At 39.2% G+C, this 24,752-nt stretch overlaps 1 protein-coding gene and 1 pseudogene across 6 annotated transcripts in view; one reads left to right on the top strand and one right to left on the bottom strand.

Moving 5' to 3' along the window:
• Positions 1–24,752, top strand: part of SLC25A30 (solute carrier family 25 member 30) — a 54,159-nt gene that overhangs the window by 18,674 nt on the left and 10,733 nt on the right. For 3 of the 6 annotated variants that reach the window (XM_060194815.1, XM_060194817.1, XM_007521201.3), the window contains exons 2-7: positions 4,534–4,656; positions 13,599–13,746; positions 15,269–15,363; positions 17,550–17,635; positions 20,885–20,980; positions 22,895–23,019. In XM_060194815.1, the coding sequence (XP_060050798.1) occupies positions 4,593–4,656; positions 13,599–13,746; positions 15,269–15,363; positions 17,550–17,635; positions 20,885–20,980; positions 22,895–23,019 (614 nt within the window). In that variant the 5' untranslated portion in view covers positions 4,534–4,592. Of the gene's footprint in view, positions 1–4,060; positions 4,081–4,533; positions 4,657–13,598; positions 13,747–15,268; positions 15,364–17,549; positions 17,636–20,884; positions 20,981–22,894; positions 23,020–24,752 lie in introns of those variants that run through there. The other 3 variants (XM_060194818.1, XM_060194814.1, XM_060194816.1) reach the window with 2 other exon arrangements.
• LOC103111875 (large ribosomal subunit protein eL8-like) lies at positions 19,162–20,095 on the bottom strand (annotated as a pseudogene).

The raw sequence follows: 24,752 nt of genomic DNA on the forward strand, positions 1-24,752 counted from the left end.
TCTTGTAACCAACAAAATAATCTTATTTTAAGTCTTCAGGGAAAATATAATATTCAGAAGGGAGTGAAAATTGCAACAATGGGGGCCAGGTGGTGGCATACCTGGTAGAATGTACATGTTACCTGTACATGAAGATGTTCCCTGGTTCCAGTTCCTAGTCCCCACCTGCAGGGGGGAAGCTTCATGAGCAGCAGAACCCTTCTCTCTCTTACCTTCTATCACGGACCAAAAAATAGAACAGCAAGAGTGATGTTGAGTCTTATTGCAGACCCAGAGACCCAGTGATAACCCCAGTGGCAAAAAAAAAAAAAAAACCTTGTTTGTCTAGCAGTACATAAAGATAATGCTCATGTAATTTTTTTCTGGGGGGGGGTTGGGGGTGGGAGGCTCACTGAAATGAAGTTTATATACTATAAAATAATCCTTTTGGGTGGAGGGTAGTTAGCATAATGGTTATGCAAACAGACTCTCATGTCTGAGGCTCCAAAGTCCCAGGTTCAAGCCCCTGCACCACCAAAAGCCAGAGCTGAACAGTGCTCTGGTAAAATAAGACAAAATAAAATAAGCCTTTTTATCAAAGAATTCAATGGCACTTAATACATTCTCAGTGGTGTACAACCACCTCCTCTAGTGGATAGAGATATTTCATCACCCCAAAACTGCTTAATAGCTGCTTCCCACTCCCTCTGGTATCCACAGGATTCTTCTTTTCCTTGGCTATATAAAAACATCCTTATTCAGCAGTTCCTAACCAGGCTGAAGAGTTGCAACACACCAAGACCACCCCCTACTCCACCAGCAAAAGAAGGTGCCAGTGACATTCCAACATCTGTGCTGTTACTCATTATCAATGAGTTAAATAAATTATCCAGAAGCCAGGTGGTGGCACACCTGGCTGAGTGCACATGTTACAGTGTGCAAGGACCCAAGTTCAAGCCCCCAGTCCCCACATGCATAGGGAAAGCTTTGCAAATGGTGAAGCAGTGTTGCAGATGTCTCTCTGTCTCTCTCCCTACCTTCCCCTACCCTTTCAATTTCTGGCTATCTCTATCCAATAAATGAAGATAATACAAAAAATTAAAAAATAATAATAAAATAAAAACAATAAATTATCCACAATGCTGATAATTTATTTTTCAATTAAATAGTTCATTCTTTTTTTTTTTTCTTTTTTTAAGATCTATTTATTATGAAGGTAGAAAGAGGTTAGACTGCTGTTCAAGACTGGCATAAGGTGGTGGAAGGGGATTGAACTTGGGGCCTCTGGGACTTTGGACATACAAGCCTGATGCTCTAACACACTGAGTTTCTCCTCAGCCCATAAGCAGCTAATTCTTTTTCATAGGACTTTACTGCTCAGGGCAGACTTTTTTTTTTTTTCTTTCAGATAGAGACAGAAGTGGTTGAGTACACCACAGCACTGAAGCTTCCTCCACTGTGGCAGGGGGCCTGGCTTGAACCTTGATCACAGGTATGGTAAAGCAAGCACATCATCCAGATAAGCTTTGATCAGCCCAAGAAGTTAATCCCTGAAAGCCACATCATTGTTTTGTCGTTTTATCAGAGCATCACTACTGGTGATACCAAAGTCTGAACCTGGGACCTCTTGCATTCAAATCCTCTACACAACCTCTGTGCTATTTCTCCTGATAATTGCTGATTCTTTTTACTTATCTTACTTAGTAGTGAGCTTTCATACAATACATATATGTAAATATATATGGAGTATATATGTTTATCTCTACATATATTGCAAATATACATATATAGACACACAGACAAAAGGATGTCCTCAAAAACTCATGAGAAATTGATCTTAATTTTGTTGACAAAATAAAAACAAAACAAAAACAAACAAACAAAAAACACCAGAACACTGTTTAGCTCTGATTTATGGTGGCGCATTGAACTGGAGACTTCAGATCCTCAGGCATGGAAGCCTTTTGTATAGTCACTATGCTATCTCAAGAGACCCTGATCTCTAATTTAAAAAGAATAATAATAGTAAGACTGAGCAGGCCACTAGTGGTACAACAGTTGAGTGCACATGTTGCCATGTGCAAGGACCAGGGTTTAAGCCCCCACTGTTCACCTGCAGAGGGGGAAGAGCTCCACAAGTGGTGAAGCAGGTCTACATGTGTCTTTCTTTCTTTCACCTTCTTTATCTCTCCCTCCCCTTTCAATTTCTCTGTCCCATCCAATAAGGAGAAGAAAAAAAAAAAAAAAAAAAAAAGGAAAGACTTTATTGTCATATGATCTCATACCCTATCACTGATGAACTTTCTGGTCTCCTGCCAGTAATTTTATTTTTTTTCGTTGCTTTAGCTTTTATGAGATTTGGCTATTTTTCCTTCTGTTCGTTTTAATATTAAGTTTCTAGTTAGATGAAAATCCAGAGGCTGTTGGTGAGACTCATGCAAAAACCCAATTAGAATTCAACAATAGGCAGGCGGTTAAGCGCACATGGCGCAAAGCACAAGGACCGGCGTAAGGATCCTGGTTTGAGCCCCCGGCTCTCCACCTGCAGGGTAGTCGCTTCACAAGCGGTGAAGCAGGTCTGCAGGTGTCTGTCTATCTTTCTTTCCCCCTTTCTGTCTTCCCCTCCTCTCTCCATTTCTCTCTGTCCTATCTGACAGCAATAACAACAATAATAACTATAACAATAAAACAAGGGCAACAAAAGGGAATAAATATTAAAAAGAAAAAAAACACTGACAGAAATCATAGGATAAGAGGAGTACAACTCCACACAATTCCTGAGAATATGTTTCTTGGCCCGTGTTTCTGACCTCCTGTGTTGCACTCTCTCGATGGAACCCACTGAAATCAATAGTATTGAATACTGTTGACAAGTTATATTATTCACACATGCCATTACTATATAGCTTTTCCCTCCCCTCCCTTTCTTTTTTCAACTTACATTCACTTAAATCCAAGGAAGAGCTATTGGACCATAAACACATTGTCAGATTGATTACAGTGTGTTCTTACATTTTGGAACTTAAAATGCTGGTTATTATATTGTGAATTTATTAAGGCCAAGAATTATTTAAGAATAGATACTATTAAATCTCCTCTAGGATAACAGAGAGTTGAGAGGAGTCTTAGAGGGTGAGGGTTGATCTTTGGTACTAACATACATAAAACATAGTACTTTCCAAGTTCTGTGTTTAGGAAGTTTCCTATTTACATATAACCACTTCTGAATGTTTTATTGTCCATAAACAAGGAATAGTAGTTTGTAAGTTTTTGTGTTTTTTTTTTAGTTTAAGCAAATGCTTTGACCTTGTCAAGATTGACGTTCTTGGCAATACTGACTTATAGATCTTTCCTGGGAGAAGTAGACAGTAGAAAATTCCTAAAAACAATCAAAATAAAAACATTAGAGACAGTGCTTTCCAAAAGTGACTAGTAAATTAGAACTTTTGACTCAAATCAACAATAATAATAATGATATATACACAAAAATATAATTGCTTGCGTATAATTCCTGATAATGGGTGAGGCCAGATTTACCTACTGAAACCACCATGGGAGATGCAGTGGGTGTCGGGGAGCTGCTGTGGCAGGCACAGGGGAACAAGAGGGTGAGGACCTATTGAGGGAAGATCAGACAGGAGGCAGTGCATATTGAATGTCCTCTGGTGCCAGTGTTACAGTATCTGTTCCGTTCCCACAGGAGACCTGAAAGCTAGACATTTTACTTAGTTCCATGAATTAAATATGCTCTCATGAGGATGCATAGAAGGAAAAAAATTCCAGAGGTTCACAGGAACTTCCCAGAGAAGGAAGCAATGTGGCTCCCGTCTCAGAGCCTCTGTCCTTCACGCTAGGCTGCCTCCCAACTGGGAACATTGCTGAGAAGAGAACTAACATTTGGAGAGGATTTAAATTTTATTCTATCTTATATGCTTGCTTATTTATGAGGTGGTGGTGGAAGGATGGAGCAAGGGAGAGGGAGAGAACACAAACCAGAGCATCACTGTGGCATTATGTGATGCCAGGGATCAAACTCAGGACCTCATGCTTGAGAGAGTGTTCAGCTTGATTCACTGCACCACTTCCTGGGCTGACGTTTTGGTAATTTTGATTAATTTTCATTCAACCATGTGACACTGTTTTGTAACATTTCCTGCTCCCATGCCTCTAAGGAATTTCAGTGCTTCCCAGGAGGGACTTACCAAGACAGTGGAAACAAATAGCAAATAATTACTGAATAAAGAACAGATTACAGATAAAAGAGATGACCCAGAAAATAGTCTCCCTTATACCAGACTGACTGCAGATAGGCGGTTTCATATTGTAGTTGCTTAAGGCCTGAATGAGAACTAAGGTAACTGGCAAAATGAGAATAGGAGTTGCTGATTTGGAGTTTAGTAAATAGGCATGCTTTGCTTTATTGAGGGCAGACTCCCCTTGAGAATTGTTTCAGGATATATAATGAACATAGCATCTGGTAACACTCTCCAGGTGAGACACATTTTAGAAACGCCTGTGGTAAATGACTTTAAAACTTCTCTCATTTGTGTCCAGGACAAACCCTGTTGGAGATTATGTTTTTGTGAATCAAAGGAGACGGGACAGTGGTGAGAATGTCTGCTTTCAACTGGAAGCCCTTCGTGTATGGAGGGCTGGCCTCCATCACCGCAGAGTGTGGTAAGGATGGGGTGTTGGGGCCATCAGGGTGCTATTGCTGACATTTTATTGATCGCTGTTGGATTATACCTGTACCAACTTGCCACTGTGAACATATTTGGCTATAAAGAGGTGTGTGTGTTGGGGAAGGGTGGGCTGGGTAGTAGTGCATTCAGTTAAGTAGTACATAGTACTAAGCATAAGGACCTGTGCAGTGATCTGGGTTAAAACCCCCATTCTCTACCTGCAGTGGGGAATGTGTCACAATTGGCAAAGAAGGTCTGCAGGTGTCTTTCTCTCTCCCTCTCTGTCTCTCCTTCCTCTCTCACTTTCTCTCTGTCCTGTCCAATAAAATAGGAAAAATGGTCACCTGAAGCAGTGGATTCATAGTGTTGGCACTGAGCCCCAGTAATAACCCTGGAAGCAAAATAAATAAATAAGTAAATAAATAAATAAATAAATTAATTAATGGTATGGGGGAACTCAAAGGCCTTCCCTAAATCAGAGTCAAGTGACTGCCATTATTCAATCCCTGTCTGGTTAGCATTTTTCCTTTTATAATTTGTTTACTTATTAAAACAAGATAAAGAAGTAGAGAGGAAACCAGAGTATAACTCCAGCACATAGGATGCTTGGGCTCAAGAGTGGGACTTTGTCTCAGTGGTGGTACCTGGCTGAGTGCTCACATTACAGTGCTCAAGGACCCAGGTCCTCACCTGCAGGAGAAAGCTTTAGGAGTGATAAAGCAGTGCTGCACATGTCTCTCTTGTAGGTGTCTCTTTCTTCCCCTTTCCTCTCAATTTCTCTGTCTCTATCCAAATAAATAATTAATTAATGTTAAAAAAAAAGTGGGATGTCATGCTTGAGAGTTCAGTGCTTTACTGTTGCTACCTCTCAGGTACTTAATCCCTGACTAGTTATGCACATTATTCGTATCCAGTTTGTGACTTCACCAGTTAAGTTCCATGTCAGATCCTATTTGTTCATACATATATCTATATATTTTTCTCCCTTTTTCTTTTTTTAATGTCTTTGGAATCCTTCATTTAACAAACAGCGATTAAATGCCAGGTACTGGGATAAACATTATAGACATTCATTAGCTTTGGTGCTCAGTTGCTGCTGGTGGAGTTAGTCCCCTGCACTAGTGAGGACAATGGGCTTCATTCACTTATCTCCGTGTCTCCCTTCTGTGTGCCATGCTCTTCTTTTGACTTGTGCAGCCAGTCCATTGAGTGTGGGTTTTATTAAGTATGAGTGAACTTCTATTACCTTCTGTATTGAACATCTATATTGAACTTTTATATTGAGCATTTTCACTTGTGTTGGAAATTACTTTTATGCCATAAGACTCAAATTGAAAAATTCCTTCAGAACTTCTATCTCTCTTCACTCATGGAGCCCAGTTTTAAGCTTCATGATGTGAAAATTGATAACTTATGTCTTAAGATGAATTTCCTACTTGTGTAATCATTCCATGAATCTTCTTTCTACAGAAATACAGCCTCCTTTGGGGAGTTAGTTAGTTCAGTGGGTAAAGCACAGGACATGTTTGCCAGGGACCCAAGTTTGGTCCCTGACAGCACTTATGCTAGAGTAGTGCTTTGGTCTCTCTCATGAAGAATAAGTAAATAAAAAGTTGTAGTAAATAAGCAAGAATACTTGCAGCTTCTTCAACATGTGTGTAGGGCAAAAATGGGGCACAAATAAAAAGAAAAAGAAAATATGGTTATGATTTAAAAATATTTTTGTTTTTGATTTTATTTATTGAGAGACAGTGAGAAAAACCAGAGCATTACTCAGCTCTGATGTGTGTGGAAGATGAACCTAAGACACAGACTCACAAATCCAGTGCTCTATCATTGAGCTGTCTCTTAGATCCTTCTTAACTTTTTCCTAGTTTGTTAGATCTGGGGCCTTGCACAGATGGAATTTCACCACTCTGAGTTGTTTTTATTTATTTATTTATTTATTTATTTATTATTTATTTATTTATTATTATTTTTTAGTACTATTTATTTTATTGGGGAATTAATGTTTTACATTCAACATAAGACAATAGTTTGTACATGCATAATATTCCCCAGATTCCCATATAACAATACAACCCCCACTAGGTCCTCTGAATCCTTCTTGGACCTGTATTCTCCCCACCCACCCACCCACCCACCCCAGAGTCTTCTACTTTGATGATATATGCCAATTCTATTTCAGGTTCTACTTCTGTTTTCTTTTCTGATCTTGTTTTTCAGCTTGGGCCTGAGAGTGAGATCATCCCATATTCATCTTTCTGTTTCTGACTTATTTCACTCAACATGATTTTTTCAAGGTCCATCCAAGATCGGGTGAAAACGGTGAAGTCACCATTTTTAACAGCTGAGTAGTATTCCATTGTGTATATATACCACAACTTGCTCAGCCACTCATCTGTTGTTGGACACCTGGGTTGCTTCCAGGTTTTGGCTATTACAAATTGTGCTGCCAAGAACATATGTGTACACAGATCTTTTTGCATGGATGTGTTGGGTTCCTTAGGATATATCCCCAGGAGGGGAATTGCAGGGTCATAGGGTAGGTCCATTTCTAGCCTTCTGAGAGTTCTCCAGACTGTTCTCCACAGAGGTTGGACCAATTGACATTCCCACCAACAGTGCAGGAGGGTTCCTTTGAGCCCACACCCTCTCCAGCATTTGCTGCTGTTACCTTTTCTGATGTATGACATTCTCACAGGAGTGAAGTGATATCTCATTGTTGTCTTGATTAGTATTTCTCTGACAATCAGAGACTTGGAGCATTTTTTCATGTGTTTCTCGGCCTTTTGGATATCTTCTGTGGTGAATATTCTGTCCAAGTCCTCCCTCCATTTTTGGATGGGGTTATTTGTTGTCTTGTTGTTGAGTCTGGCAAGCTTTTTATATATGTTGGTTATTAAACTCTTATCTGATGTATGGCATGTAAAGATCTTCTCCCATTCTGTGAGGGGTCTGTTGGTTTGGGTAGTGGTTTCTTTTGCTGTGAAGAAGCTTTTTAATTTGATGTAGTCCCATAGATTTATACTTGCCTTAGTCTTCCTTGTAATTGGATTCGTTTCATTGAAAATGTCTTTAAAATTTATGCGGAAAAAAGTTCTGCCAATATTTTCCTCTAAGTATCTGATAGTTTGTGGTCTAACATCCAAGTCCTTGATCCACTTGGAATTTACTTTTGTATTTGGTGAAATACAGTGATTCAGTTTCATTCTTCTGCATGTTTCAACCGATTGTTTCCAACACCATTTGTTGAAGAGACTCTGCTTTCCCCATGTAATAGTCTGGGCCCCTTTGTCAAAGATTAGATGTCCATACGTGTGGGGCCTCATTTCTGGGCTCTCAATTCTATTCCACTGGTCAGTGTGTCTGTTCATGTTCCAGTACCAAGCAGTTTTGATGACAATGGCTCTATAATACAGTTTGAGATCTGGCAGTGTGATGCCTCCGGTTCTGTTCTTTTTTCTCAAGATTGTTTTGGCAATTCTAGGTCTTTTCTGGTTCCAGATAAATTTGTAGCATTTTTTCTATTCTCCTAAAAAATGTGCTTGGGATCTTGATGGGGATAGCATTAAATTTGTAGATGGCTCTGGGTAATATATTCATTTTGATGATGTTAATTCTTCCAACCCATGAACATGGAATATCTTTCCACTTCTTTGTGTCTTTTTCAATTTCTTTGAGTAGTGACTCATAATTTTCAGTATACAAGGCTTTCACTTCTTTGGTTAGGTTTACTCCTAGATATTTTATTGTTTTTGTTGCTATAGAAAAAGGAACTGATTTCTGGATTTCAATTTCTTCTTAGTGTTTGCATAGAGGAATGCCACTGACTTTTGAATGTTAATTTTATAGCCTGACACATTACTGTATTGCCTGATGATTTCCAAAAGCTTCTTGCTGGATTCCTTAGGTTTTTCCATGTATACTATCATGTCATCTGCAAATAGGGAGAGTTTGACTTCTTCTCTTCCAATCTGTATGCCTTTAATTCCTTGCTCCTGCCTGATTGCTATGGCAAGAACTTCCAAAACTATGTTGAATAGTAATGGTGATAGTGGGCAGCCCTGTTTAGTACCTGATCTGAGGGGAAATGCTTCCAGTTTTTCACCATTGAGTATGATGTTGGCTGTAGGTTTGCTATATATAGACTCCACTATCTTGAGGAATTTTCCATCTATTCCCATTTTTTGTAGTGTTTTGATCATAAAGGGATGTTGTATTTTGTCAAAGGCTTTCTCTGCATCTATTGATATGACCATGTGGTTTTTGGTCTTGCTTTTGTTGATGTGGTGGATCACATTGATTGATTTACATATATTAAACCAACCTTGCATACCTGGGATAAACCCCACTTGGTCATGATGAACAATCTTTTTGATATACTGCTGTATCCGGTTGGCTAGAATTTTGTTCAATATTTTTGCATCTATGTTCATCAGAGATATTGGTCTGTAGTTTTCTTTTTTGGTTGTGTCCCTGTCTGCTTTTGGTATCAGGGTGATGTTGGCTTCATAGAAGCTGGCAGGGAGTATTCCAGTGTCTTCAATCTTCTGGAAGACTTTTAAAAGTAGAGGTATTAGTTCTTCTTTGAAAGTTTTGTAGAATTCATTTGTAAAACCATCTGGTCCAGGACTTTTATTTTTGGGAAGATTTTTGATAACTCTTTCAATTTCATTAGCTGTGATGGGCCTGTTCATGTTATCCACTTTCTCTTTACTTAGTTTTGGAAGTTGGTAGGTATCTAGGAAATCATTCATTTCTTCCAGGTTCTCTAGCTTGGTGGCATATAGTTGTTCATAGAAGCCTCGCATGATATGTTGAATTTCTGCAGTGTCTGTTGTGATATCTCCTGTTTCATTTACTATTCGATTTATTTGGGTCTTCTCCCTTTTTTGTTTTGTGAGTCTGGCTAAAGGTTTGTCGATATTGTTTACTCTTTCGAAGAACCAACATTTACTTTCATTGATCTTTTGTATGGTTTTCCTATTCTCAATGTTATTTATTTCTGCCCTAACTTTAGTAATTTCTGTCCTTCTGGTTGCTTTAGGATTCCTTTGTTGTTGCCCTTGTCTTTTTATTGTTGCTATAGTTGTTGTTGTTGATGTCGTTGCTGTTGGGTAGGACAGAGAGAAATGGAGAGAGGAGGGGAAGACAGAGTGGGGGAGAGAAAGATAGACACCTGCAGACCTGCTTCACCGCCTGTGAAGCAAATCCCCTGCAGGTGGGGAGCCAGGGGCTCGAACCGGGATCCTTATGCCAGTCCTTGCGCTTTGCGTCACATGCACTTAACCCTCTGCGCTACCGCCCAACTCCCATGGGTAGTATATTCATTTTGATGATGTTAATTCTACCAACCCATGAACATGGAATATCTTTCTACTTCTTTGTGTCTTTTTCAATTTCCTTGAGTAGTGACTCATAATTTTCAGTATACAAGTCTTTCACTTCTTTGGTTAGGTTTACTCCTAGATATTTTATTGTTTTAGTTGCTATAGTAAAAGGAATTGATTTCTGGATTTCAATTTCTTCTAGCTTAGTGTTTGCATAGAGGAATGCCACTGACTTTTGAATGTTAATTTTATAGCCTGACACCTTACTGTATTTCCTGATGATTTCCAAAAGCTTTTTGCTGGATTCCTTAGGTTTTTCTGTGTATACTATCATGCCATCTGCAAATAGGGAGAGTTTGACTTCTTCTCTTCCCAACTGTATGCCTTTATTTCCTTGGTACTGCCTGATTGCTATGACAAGAACTTCCTACACTATGTTGAATAGTAATGGTGATAGTGGGCAGCCCTGTCTAGTACCTGATCTGAGTGGAAATGCTTCCAGTTTTTCACCATTGAGTATGATGTTGGCTGTAGGTTTGCTATATATAGACTCCACTATCTTGAGGAATTTTCCATCTATTCCCATTTTTTGTAGTGTTTTGATCATAAAGGGATGTTGTATTTTGTCAAAGGCTTTCTCTGCATCTACTGATATGACCATGTGGTTTTTGGTCTTGCTTTTGTTGATGTGGTGGATCACATTGATTGATTTACGTATATTAAACCAACCTTGCATGCCTGGGATAAACCCCACTTGGTCATGATGAATAATCTTTTTAATATACTGCTATATATGGTTGGCTAGAATTTTGTTCAGTATTTTAGCATCTATGTTCATCAGAGATATTGGTCTGTAGTTTTCTTTTTTGGTAGTATCCCTGTCTGCTTTCAGTATCAGAGTGATGTTAGCTTCATAGAAGCTGTCAGGGAGTATTCCAGTGTCTTCAATCTTCTGGAAGACTTTTAAAAGTAGAGGTATTAGTTCTTCTTTGAAGCTTTTGTAGAATTCATTTGTCAAACCATCTGGTCCAGGACTTTTATTTTTGTGGAGATTTTTGATAACTGTTTTAATTTCATTAACTGTGATGTGTCTTTTCATGTTACCCACTTCCTCTTTACTTAGTTTTGGAAGTTGATCTTTTGTACGGTTTTCTTATTCTCAATGTTATTTATTTCTGCCCTAACTTTAGTGATTTCTGTCCTTCTGGTTGCTTAAGGGTTCCTTTGTTATTCTTCTTCTAGGTCTTTAAGATGTGCAATCAGGCTGTTTATTTGTGCTTTTTCTTGTTTCCTAATGTGTGCGTGTATAACTATGAACTTCCCTCTCAGTACTGCCTTAGCTGTGTCCTAAATATTTTGATAGCTTGTGTCTTCATTTTCATTGAACTCTCGAAACATTTTGATTTCTTTATTTCCTCTTTGACCCAGAGATTGTTAAGATGTGTACTGTTGAGCTTCCACATTTTGGGACTATTACTATTCTTTTGTTGATTGTTAAGTGTTAGTTTAATTCCACTGTGGTCTGAGAAGATGCTTGGGATGATATCAATGCTCTTTAATTTTCTGATGCTGTCTTTGTGGCCTAACATATGGTCTCTCCTTGAGAATGACCCATGTGGATTTGAGTAAAATGTGTATTCCATTTTCTTGGGATGAATGACTCTGAAAATGTCCAATAGTTCTAGTTTATCTGTCTCTTCATTTAGCTCCCTTATGTCTTTATTGATTTTCTGCCTGGATGATCTGTCAAGTTGAGAGAGTGGGGTGTTAAAGTTCCCTACTATGACTGTGTTGCTGTTAATATATCGCTTTAGCTCTTTCAGTAGACGTTTGCTGTATTTAGATGGCTTCTCATTGGGTGCATGGATGTTAATAATTGTTAAGTCCTCTTGATTGACTGATTGTCTGAGCATTAAGTAGTGTCCATTCCTATCTTTTTAAATCTTAGCTATGTTAAAGTCTATCATGTCAGATATGAAAATAGCTGTTCCTGCCCATTTTTGTGGTCCATTGGCTTGTGTGATAGTTTTCCATCCTTTCACTTTAAGTCTGTGTTTTTCTTATTGAGTTACGTGGGTTTCCTGTAGACAGCATATTGTTGGATTGTGTTTTCTGATCAATATTCCTACTCTATTCCTTTCAACAGGTGAATTCAGGCCATTGACATTTATTGATATCAAAGATTGCAGATATTTTAACGCTATTCTTGTAGAGTTTTGGAGTGTTTTGATATATGTCCTATTTATGATGGTCTGACTGTTTATAGAAGACCTTTCAGAACTTCTTTCAGGGCAGGTTTGGTGATAGTTGATTCCTTCAATTGTTGCTTGTCTGAGAAGGTTTTGATTCCTCCATCTAGTCTGAATGACAGTCTAGCAAGGTATAGTATTCTTGGCTGAAAGCCTTTCTCATTGAGCACTCGATAGATATCTTGCCATTCTCTTCTGGCCTGTAGTGTTTGTGTGGAGAAGTCTGCTGCTAATCTTATGGGTTTTCCTCTGTAGGTGACTCTTTGTTTTTCTCTTGCAGCCTTGTGGATCCTTTCTTTATCCTTTTTCCTTTCCATTCTAAATATGATGTGTCTTGGTGTCTTTAAGTCTGGGTTAATTCTGTTTGGAACCCTCTGGGCTTCTTGAATCTTTATGTCTTTGACGTTGTCTAGACTAGAGAAGTTTTCAGCTATTATTGCCTGAAGAATGCTTTCTTCCTCTCCTTCTCTTTCTTCCTCTGGTAAGCCAATAATGTGTATATTGTTTCTTTTGAAATCATCCCATAGGACTCTGTTGTTGTTTTCAGCATCTCTTAATCTCTTTTTGAGATCTCTTACTTTTTTAATTGTCTCTAATTCTTCCTTGATCTTGCTAATTCTGTCTTCAGCCTCATTGATTCTATTCTCTCTGCCCTCTACTGTTTTCTGGAGTTCATCTATTTTGTTTCCCTGTTCTGATACTGTTTTAGCTTGTTCAGCTAGTTGTGTTTATTTATTTATTTACTTTTTTTTTCCCAGATAGAGTGGTCGAAGGAAAGGAAGATAATACACAGCAGGAGAGCTTCCTCCAATGCCACAGTACCTCCCATGTGGGCTTGAACCTGCACTGTGTGTGTGGCCAGACACACACCCTACTTGGTTAGCTGTCTTTGTGGTCCCCTTAAAACACACATACACACACAAACACATACATACACACACACAGAGACACACAGACACACATAATTTGTCACAAGAGTTGCTGCTTGGGCTTTACCACTCTCTCTGGACTTTTTTAATATAGGTTGAGAGGAAGACAGAGAGAAGAAAGCCAAGACAGCATTGATCTATAACTCATGAATCTTCTTCCCTCATGCAAGTATACCTGTATAGTGGCCAGGGACTCAAACTTGGGTCCTCAACCATGGTATAATGGGTACTCTATTGAGTGAGCTACTTCAACTCCCCAGATTTTTAATAGGAAAAAAAAAAAAAGATTGCAAGGTGTCTGCCATTTCTTAATTTTATTAATCAGTTCACATTATAGGCTGCACATTTTCTCAGTAGTGTATATCACTGTATCTTTCATTTAGTGGAATTTCTTTATTAAATGAAATATTTCTTTAACATTTCAAGGTACATTTCCAATTGATTTAACTAAGACACGGCTTCAGATTCAAGGCCAGATGAATGATGCAAAGTTTAAAGAAATTAGGTATCGCGGAATGGTGCATGCTCTGGTGAGGATTGGCAGAGAGGAAGGGCTGAAGGCACTTTATTCAGGGTAAGTAGATGCATGTACATTTATGTTTCACTGTTGGTCTTTCCTGTGAATAAGAGTCAAGTCTCTATAGCAAAAAGGAAGGGTTTCAAGTAGAGGAAGCGGATATGGCCATGATTCCATTATAAAAAAGAAGCTTCCTTGCCATGGAGAAGGATGAGTGACTGCTAAACACAGTAAGCAGACTGGCACAAGGGAGGCGGGGTCAGGGATCTGAACTGAGATTTTGTCTTGGAAGAGAAAATAGGCTGGAAAGCTGTTTAGGGTGTAGGGTTGATTTCCCATGTAGCTTACTGTATGAGAAGGTGCTTAGAGGTGGGGGGGACAAGGCTTACCTCTATTTTAGTTTGAACTGCCGTCCAGTAAAGTTCTGTTCCCAGCTAGGAAACAAGAGGAGAACTGATTGTGGAGGGAACATGGTCAGTCTAGTAGGACACTTGATATGGAGGAGGTGTAGGACTTGTGAACTGAGTTATCTAGGAAGCAGCTGGAAAAGCATCTTAAAACATGCGCTTAGGAGTCATCAGCCTTTGGTAGCAGTTGCAGTCAAGGAGAGAAGAAGATCTTTCAGGTCCTGTTTGAGCAGAGCTTTGGTTAGTCATTAACCTTGGCAGTCTCTCTCTGTTGGCTGTTGGAGCAAAACCATCTCCAGGTCCTGGCCTGTACCTAGTTCTTCAAGCATAATGATACTCATTTGGTCCATGCTGTTAACAGAAAATTCACTTAAGTTTTTAAAACTGGTTGTAAAGTGTAAGCTTTTATATCTTTGGCTGGGTAAAGTCTTTTTCTGGGTCATAAAAAAAAAAAAAAATCATTCAAGAGTAGGTGGGACTTCCATCCTTGAGGTTCCTGGTTCAGTGCCAGTACTATATGTACTGAGTAGTGCTTTGACTTTTCTCTCTCTCTGCTTCATGTGAAAGAAACTCTCTCTCATAAAATGGAGGAAGAGGGAGAGCTAGGTTAGGGAGAGTCACAGGAGGGAGAAGAAATATTGGGTAGGAAGGTCCAAGGAGGTAGGAGATAAGTTGCAGAAGAACAGTGGAGGAATGATAGATATATACAGAGGCAAGATTTTACCAAGTACTTTGTATTATAAGAATGGAAAGCCCTTTCATTTTAAAATGGATGACTAAAACTCCATATTTACTTCACTTTCATTGAGGATATAAATGAACAGTTAAGCTTTTTTAGTGAACTAACAATTTACACAGATATAACTGAACCCACCTATATATTTGTCTACAAGTTTGCACTTCAAAAAATCTATTATTTATTTGCCTCCAGGGTTTTTGCTGGAGGTTTGCAACTGTGTGATTCCACTGTTCCTATTAGTCTGTACTCCCTTTTCCTCTCCTTTTTTCCTCTCCTTCTCTTTCTCTTTCCTCTCTGACTCCCCCTCTAGATAGGAGAGAGAAGGAAAGCTGTTTTAATGTAGTTTGATTGCATGGGTCACCATGTTTCTGAATTCCGTTCTTCTAGAGAGTGTTTAAAAGTTCCTATCCCTATTATCGCATTGACTTGGCAGGATTGCCCCTGCAATGTTACGCCAGGCTTCCTATGGCACCATCAAGATTGGCACTTACCAGAGTTTGAAGCGATTATTTGTTGAGCGCCTTGAAGGTGAGTGGGGAATCTTTATTTCACTTGTAGAAACTTCAAGTGTTTTTCTTTGGTTTTTCCTTCTGTTTTTTATTTGTGATTAATAGTGGGTTATCAAGTGGTTTTGAATCAAATTTTCTTTAGCTTGCCTGTAATTTTTCTACTGCTAAGAGAAACTACTCATAAAGTGTCAATGAATTGTGCTTAAAACAAGTCATCAGTTGAATTTAGGGGAGAGACAGTTAACAGGGCATCCTAGGCTGGGACATAACTCTCTTTAGATAAAGTACACAGTTTGCCATGTGCTACTGGCACCACAAGGGAACACCATGTATAACAGGTTCTATGTGTCTCCCCCTTCTCTTTTTCTTTCTCTCTTCCTCTAGTTCCTTCCTTCTATCTTAAAGAAAATGAATTTACCTGGAGCAGTAGAGTTGTGCAGGAGCACAGACCTGGCACATGCAAAAACCAAAATCAAAATCAAAAGAGCATTGTTCGATTTTAATTATTCCTCTGCTCCAAAATGTCTGACTAGAGGTCATGCTGTTCCAGTTCTAGCCAACTGAAGACATAGGAATTACCAAATAAACAGTGATAGATTTCTTAGAATTAAGAACTCCGGTTTCTAATACTTTGTTGCTGATTGGTTCTGTGACTTCGCTTTAACTCATAGAACTTCCTTTTTTTTTTTTTCCACATTGGGGTGAACGCTGTTATGTGAGATTAGTGAGTGGGAGCTATGATGCTTTGGAAGGGTTCTGATACACCTCAAGTTAAATATGTATGAGGTACATTAAAACTTCAACTCCACATATCAGATAGGAATGTGTATTTTTAGAGTTTTTTAAATTTAATTTTTTTAAAAGATTATTCATGTGGGAGGGGAGAATATATGAGAGCATCACTCTGGCATCTGTGGTACTGGGAAATTGCTGGGTTCAGAAAAATTTATAACCTTAAAAAAAAAAAACTTGTTGGGAGCTGGGCTGTAGCGCAGAGGATTAAGCACAGGTGGTGCAAAGCGCAAGGACTGGCGTAAGGATCTTGGTTCAAGCCCCCGGCTTCCCACCTACAGGGGAGTCGCTTCACAAGCAGTGAAGCAGGTCTGCAGGTGTCTATCTTTCTCTCCCCTTCTCTGTCTTTCCCTCCTCTCTCCATTTCTCTCTGTCCTATCCAACTACAATGACATCAATAACAACAATGATAACTACAACAATAAAAAAACAAGGGCAACAAAAGGGAAAATAAAAATATTTAAAAAAAATTTTAAAAAGTACTTGTTTTGGGGGGACTGAGTGGTGGCACATTGGGTTAAGCCACATAATACGAAGTGCAGGAACCTATGCAAGGATCCTGCTTTCAGCCCTTGGCTCCCCACCTGCAGGGAGGTCGCTTCACTAGCCTATCTTTCGCTCTCCCTTTCTGCCTTTCCCTCCCCTCTCAATTTCTCTGTCATATAAAAAAAAATCGAAAAAAATGTTCATAGCAGCAGCAGTGGATTACCTAAAGGCAAAAAACAAAAACAAACAAACAAAAAAAACCTTTGATTTTGATTTGGCTGGGTGGTGGTGTACTCAGTAGGGCACACATGTTACAATGCATAAAGATCCTCCAGTCCCCAATTGCAGGAGGAAAACTTTACGAGTGGTGAAACAGTGCTGCAGACATCTCTCTTTCTCTCTACTTTCTATCTCTCCTTCCCTCTTATTTTCTTTTTGTCTCTACCCAAAATAAATAAATAAATAGTAAAATAATTATAAACAAAAAATTAAAAAATTACTTGCTCCATAAAGCACAAATTTGTTCAGATGAACAAATTCTATTTGGGTTACTTATATAAAGTACTCATATATAGGAAAAATGAAATAATATGGATTTAAAAAAGATTGCTTTACTGACGAAATACGTATTTTTTAAAATTTATTTTCCCTTTTGTTGCCCTTGTTGTTTTTTATTGTTGTTGTTATTGATGTGGTCATTGTTTGATAGGACAGAGAGAAATGGAGAGAGGAGGGGAAGACAGAGAGGAGGAGAGAAAGATAGACACCTGCAGACCTGCTTCACTGCCTGTGAAGCAACTCCCCTGCAGGTGGGGAGCCGGGGGCTCTAAGGCCAGTCCTTGCACTTTGCGCCACCTGTGCTTTACCCGCTGCGCTACTGCCCCACTCCCTATTGAGGAAATATTGATATGGTGTCTTTGTTTACAGATGAAACCCTGCTGATAAATGTGATCTGTGGTATTCTCTCTGGAGTCATATCATCAGCCATTGCTAATCCAACTGATGTTTTGAAAGTAAGCAGTGTTTGCAATATCTATAGACAAAATTTACATTGTTATTGAGTATAGCACTCAGATAGTGAAAATTTATATACCCTGTATATCTGTAGATTGATTTGTAAGTGCCTTGAAAACTTATTTTCATATACCCACTAGACAAATTTCCCACTGACAGAAACTCAAAAGTAGAGCTCATTTTTAGAATCAGGCTTGGTTGCACTCAGTTATATATTTTTTCATTGATAATCCTCCTTGCTTTGTTAAAATTAGATGACTCCAAGTTTTATCTAGTCTGCTTACTTATGACCATTTATGAACCTACTATGATCTTCATTACTTCAATTTGAGAAAAAAAAAAAGACAACTAATGAAAACATTTGCATGTCACATTAAATATAACACATTAAATGACATATTGGCAGAACAGGGAATATAGGATATATATACATATACACACATGTATTTATTATTATTATTATTATTTTTCCAAAGTACTGCTCAGCTATGGCTTATGGTGGTACTGTGGATTGAATCTGGGACCTCAGAACCTCAGAACCTCAGGCTGAAAGTCATTTGCATAACCAGTATGCTATCTCTCCAGCCTTTCAGGATACTTTTAGCAACCCCCCTTCTCCCATTGTTCACCCCGCTGTCACTCAACTATTGTCTTCCCTTTACCAATTGATGCACTTAGAATCCTAAGTTGGCAAAACCTTCCTTGAGAGCTTCAGTCTAATAGAAGCTTGTGATAAGCATCAGAATTTTAGACAGCAGTGAGTTGAGTATGCTACAGTGTACACTGTGAATGACAATACACATGAGGGTCTCTTGTGTTATGTTTGTCCTTTGTTGAAGTGATATTACTAGAGAAAAATATCCATGCATGTATTATTCTCTAAATGTATATCTAGGCTTATAGAAAGGCAGCTCCTGTATTCTGGTTTGTTTTCCCCCGTTAGTGTGGCAGTAACATGTCCCTTTAAAAGCAATGTATTTGCTCCTTAGGCCAAAACAAGATGCTAATATTTTAATAAGAAATCTTTTTTTCACTTTAAAGAATGCAGAGGATGACATGTTATTTTTATGTGGGAATCTTGGCCATGTGAATTGCACAGGCTTTTTTAGTTTATTGGTCAGTTCCAGTGTAACAGTGTGTGCTGGGCAGGCATGATGTGGCCACCCTGTGGTCAGGTCAGCTGGTTGGAATAGTGACCTGGAGTAACAGCTGCAAGAAATATGCTTCCCCATGCTCAGTGCTGCCAAGTACACTGAATACTTTTACCATGTTAAGCCTTTAGAATCACTATCATCCTTTCTCTTTCCTACTTTGTAATCCATAGGGAAACTGTTCCTTACAAAAGACTATTATAAAAAAAGTTCTTGAAATACTCAATGGATTGCTATATGCAGGTCCTAAATTTTGTTGGATGCTTTTTGTTGATTTTCAAAGTGCCTAAGAGTCAGTCTTTATACATTTTTATTTACTGAGAATTTTCTTTTTAAAGAGATGTATTATACAGAGAGAGAGAGTGAACAAGAGCATTACTCTAGCTACTGTGCCACCTTCTGAACTGCTACTGAGAACATTTTATTTATTTATTTATTTATTTATTTATTTTTTGGATTAAAGTTTTTTATTATTTTTATGTACAGAAGACACAACAGTGTACACTTGGCCCAGTTTGGTGGTAAGTTCTTTAGCCTTTGCCTTTTCCAGCTTGGCAATCCGAGCAACTGATTTTGGACCCAGCACGTTTCCTCCCCAGTGACGGTGGATCTCATCATATCTATCATTGTAATTGGTCCTCGTAGCTTCCACCAATTTAGCCAGAGCTCCTTTGTCTTCCAAGTTAACTTGTGTGAAGGCAACAGTAGTGCAAGTCTTCCTGTGGACAAGACGCCCCAGTCTGCCCTCCCCCTTGATGATACAGTAGGGAACCCCATCTTCCGACATAGGGCAGGCAAGACAACCAGCTCAATGGAATCCACGTCATGTGCAGTCACCACCAGCTGAGCCTTCTTGTTCTCCACCAAGGTGGTGACGGTATTAACCCCTGCTCAGAGGACAGGAGGCCTCTTGGTGGGGACATCCCCTTTGCCGGCAGCTTTCTTTTCAGCCCGGGCCAGCAACCTCTGCTTCTTCTCCTGCTTTGTCTCTGGTTTGTATTTGTGAGCCAGCTTTAGCAGTTGAGTAGCAGTTTGGCGGTCCAATATCTGGGTGAACTGGTTAATGGCAGGAGGCACTTTCAGCCTCTTGTAGAGGATTGCCCTTTGCCGCTGCAGCCGAATATAGCGGGGCCATTTGACAAAGCGGGTGAGATCCCTCTTGGGTTGGATGTCCTGTACTATTCCAAAATTCTTGGGCCTCTTCTCAAACAGAGGATTTACCACCTTCTTGGCCTTCTGCTTCTTGACTATGGCAGGGCCTGGGGATACCTTCTGCCCTTTGGCCTTCTTTCCTTTCGGCATCTTGGCTGGCTGCTGTTTTATTTATTTACTTACTTATTTTCTCAGAGCACTAATTAACTCTGGTTTATGCCTAGGACTTCAGAACATCAGGCATGAGAGTCTCTTTGCATAACCATTATGCTATTTACTCCCTGCCCTGAGAGCATTTTATTTATTTTAATATTTTTATTTATTATTGGCTAGAGACAGAAATTGAGAGGAGAGGGGAAGAAGAGAGGGAGAGAGAGAGAGAGAGACAAAGAAACACCTGCAGCCTTGTTTCATAGCTCATGAAGCTTCCTCTTGCACCAGGTGGGGACTAGGGGCTCAAACCTTGGTCCTTGCACATTGTGATGTGAACACTTAATCAGGTGCACCACTGCCTGCTTCCTTACTGAGAGCATTTTAAGGTGATGTGGGGGGACTGCCAGGACTTCAAAGCCTCAGACAAGAAAGTCTTTTGCATTACCACTATGCTGTCTCCCCCACCCATGAGAGCATTTTAAACTAGCACTATAAGGATATGTATTATAATACACATACACACACACACACACACACACACACACACACACAGAGCACTGCTAGCTCTGGCATATGGTGGTGCAGGGAAATTGAACCTGGGACCTTGGAGCCTCAGGCGTGAGAGTCTCTTTGTACAACCATTATGCTATCTATCTACACATATATATTATATATATGTACATTTTTTAGCTAATAGTTACTAAGCACAAAACTGAATGATCTTCAGAGCTCTTTAATTGAGGAAGATTGGACTAGTTTTCTTCTCATGCTGTTCTTTGAAATAATCTTTAGATACGGATGCAAGCACAAAGCAACACCATTCAAGGAGGAATGATTGGTAACTTCATTAATATTTACCAGCAAGAGGGAACAAGAGGACTATGGAAGGTAAGTTTGAAAGACAGATCCAGCTGACTTATTTTCCTTATTTCCATAATTTAATTTAATGTACATGACAAGTTGAGTCAGCAAACAGTGACATCTGCCCTTTAAAATAGCTTCTTCTTTAATATCCTTCTGTATAAAATAAGTATATAAGGCATATGTCATGATTTTAAACTTTGAGTTATTCATATGTTTATACAAGAAGTTCTGTGAAGATTATTTGTTTTAAGTTAGACAGTTTCTAAAAGTTACAAGATTTATTTCTTAATGGGGGAGGGAGAATGAGAACAAACGTTCACCCTGGCACAGGCAGTGTCAGGGATCAGTCTTGAGATTTCATGCTTGAAAGAGTCCAGTGCTTTATCCACTGTGCCATCTTCTAGGCTGCAGTTACTTTTTTTTGATCTGTTTGGTTTCAGGACTCTTAAATGAGGACTGTTATTACTAGGTAAGCACTGCTGTGGAGTGCTATTTCATATGTTAGTGACTTGTTGGTCTGTAGACTAGACCCTAAAAGCCATCCAGTATGATCCCTTCAGTATGAAGAAGGAAACTGAAGGCACTGAGAGGTGACTTGTCCTGGCCAAGTCTGAACAAAGGTTTTGTACTGTTAGTGCCAGAATGAAAAGTAGGCATTGGGACTTCTTACCCTCTGATTTCTTTTACTTTGTCACACTGAATCTCTGCCTACCAGTAGGAAACAGAAAAATGGGTTATGGTTTGTTGAGTAGAACTATGACAGACTGGCAAGGTTCTTTTCAGTCTAAGTCATCATCATCATTTTATTTCATTTCACCTAATTAAAAATTTATTAGTGATTTTGTGGTCCGGGAGGTGGTACAGTGATAAAGCTTTGGACTCTCAAGTATGAGGTCCTGAGTTCAATCCCCCCAGCAGCACATGTGCCAGAGTGATGTCTGGTTCTTTCTGTCTCTTCCTATCTTCCTCATTAATAAATAAATAAAATCTTTAAAAAAATTATTAGTGATTTAATAATGATTAACAAGATTGTGGGATAAGAGGGATACAATTCCATACAGTTCCCATCACCAGAGTTCCATATTCCATCCCTTACATTGGAAAGTTCCCTATTTATCCCTCTGGGAGTATGGACCAAAGATTTTTATGTGGAGCAGAAGGTGGGAGATCTGGCTTCTGTAATTGCTTCTCTGCTGGACATGGGTGTTGACAGGTCGATCCATACTCTCAGCCTGTCTTTATCTTTCCCTAGTTGAGAAGGGCTCTGGGGAGGTGGGTTCCAGGACACATTGGTGAGATTGTCTGCCCAGGGAAGTCAGGTTGGTGTCATAGTAGCATCCGCGACTTGGTGGCTGAAAAACATTAAGATATAAAACAGAACAATTTAATAATCAGGAACCTAAAGGTAAAGTATAGCAGATGAAATTTGGGGTCTTCATGTTGGAAGGATCTAGGAAGTCTAGGTATATTCCAAGGGGCCAATGACTTTACTATTTTTGGCCTAAGCCTGATAGCTAACATGCCGGTGGGCTAGTATTGTCTGGGAAGATGGTGTCAGAGTTAAGGATGAGACTAGAAAGCTGGATCAGGGCAGAGAGAAGCTCCCAAATATGGGAAAAATATTTAAGTACCATCAATGACCTAGGGCCCATGCCTATTCATATTTATCACAGGAGGCTGTGTAACCTCTGCATCCCGGTAGGTCTGAGCTTGCAGTCCATGGTCATAGCTAGGAACATTCTAGATGACACTCATTTCAGGACCAGTCTTCTTTGAATGACAGAGTGTGTTGACTCAGTCTCCTTCAGAAGGTGGGGCAATTTCTACTTATGTTATTCTGCATTGAGGACTAGGTCCTGTAGAGGCCCACAAGAGGGCTTATGATACTATTCCTGATGGAGACATCATCAGCATCATTATCATTATTATTATTTCCAGGGTGTGTCCCTTACTGCTCAGAGGGCTGCTATTGTTGTTGGCGTGGAGCTCCCAGTCTATGACCTCACCAAGAAGCATCTGATTCTCTCTGGCCTGATGGGGGACACTGTATATACCCATTTCCTGTATGTTTATGTTTTTTTTTAAAGTAGTACTTTAAGTATGCAGTTTAGGAAGGATATTTGGTACAGATTTGTACAAAATTTTAAGGAAAGGTTAATTTTATTTATTTTTAATTTAATTTAATTTTTTTAAATATTTATCTATTTCCTTTTGTTGCCCTTGTTGTTTTATTGTTATAGTTGTTAATGATGTCATTGTTGTTGGATAGGACAGAGAGAAATGGAGCGAGAAGGGGAAGGCAGAGAGGGAAGAGAAAGCTAGACCCCTGCAGACCTGCTTCACTGCAAGTAGGGAGCCAGGGACTCGAACCGGGATCCTTATGCCAGTCCTTATGCTTTGTGCTGACTCCCGGAAAGGTTAATTTTAAACTGCTCTATTCTCATATTTGAAAAATTACAATATCATGAACTGGGAAAAAGTAAAAGATCTCATCCCTTTATATGGGTAGTCTATATTGACAGTTCACTATGTACCTTTCAGGTGTTCTCCATAAAGGTGTACCTTATTAATGCAAATAAGGACACTTTGCGTTATTTATTACCACCACAGTTATTGCTGGAGCTTGGTTGCTAGCATTATATTCCCAGCAGCCATTTTCTTTTTCCTTTAATTTTTATTTTATTTGATAGGATGGAGAGAAATTGAGAGAGGATGGGGAGATAGAGTGAGAGAAAGATAGATACCCGCAGACCTGCTTCATTGCTTGTGAAGTATTCCTCCTGCATGTGGGGAGTGGAGGCTTGATCCTGGGTCCTTGTGCATGGTAATATGTACACTCAACCAGGTGCGTCACTGTCTAGCTCCCATGTTTTTGCGTTTTTACTTCCTTTTTTAAATTTTTCAGTTTTACTGAGGTGTGATTGACAATATTGTAGGATATTGTGCATATACAACATGATTTGACAGTATGTATCTATTGTGAAAAGAGTCTGTTCATTGAGTTAACACATTCGTCACTTCCCTTTTTTGCCATTTTTTTGGGTGAGAACATTTACATTCTATTTAGTAAATTTCTGTTGCATGATATAGCATTATCAGTAGTATTTAGTCAAAATACATTAGATTCTCTGACTTTGTTTTCTTTTTTTTTTTTTTTTTATTTAAATTTTTAATTTAAGAAAGGATTAGTGAACAAAAGCATAAGGTAGGAGGGGTACAACTCCACACAATTCCCACCACCCAATCCCCATAACCCACCCTCTCCCATGATAGCCTTCCCATTCTCTAGCCCTCTGGGAGCATGGACCCAGGGTCGTTGAGGGTTGCAGAAGGTAGAGGGTCTGGCTTCTGTAATTGCTTCCCCGCTGAACATGGGCGTTGACTGGTCGGTCCATACTCCCAGTCTGCCTCTCTCTTTCCCTAGTAAGGTGTGTCTCTGGGGAAGCTGAGCTCCAGGACACATTGGTGGGGTCTTCAATCCAGGGAAGCCTAGCCAGCATCCTGGTGGCATCTGGAACCTGGTGATTGAAAAGAGAGTTAACATACAAAGCCAAACAATTTGTTGATCTTTTTTTTTTTTTTTTAGATTCTCTGTCTTTTAACTGAAGCCTTGTGTCTTTTTACCAACCTCTTCTTATTTCCCCTAACAGTATGGTTATTATATAGCTACAATTGCTCTGATGCCTACTTCCAAGTGAATAGATGTGATAGGAATTTCCTTAGAGGACATTCATGTTTCTATGGTTTACTGACATTCCAGAACCTTAAAGGAATTCTAAGTTGTGACTGGAACTTA

This window comes from Erinaceus europaeus, chromosome 7, assembly GCF_950295315.1.
Source record: "Erinaceus europaeus chromosome 7, mEriEur2.1, whole genome shotgun sequence".
NCBI classification, from domain to species: domain Eukaryota; kingdom Metazoa; phylum Chordata; class Mammalia; order Eulipotyphla; family Erinaceidae; genus Erinaceus; species Erinaceus europaeus.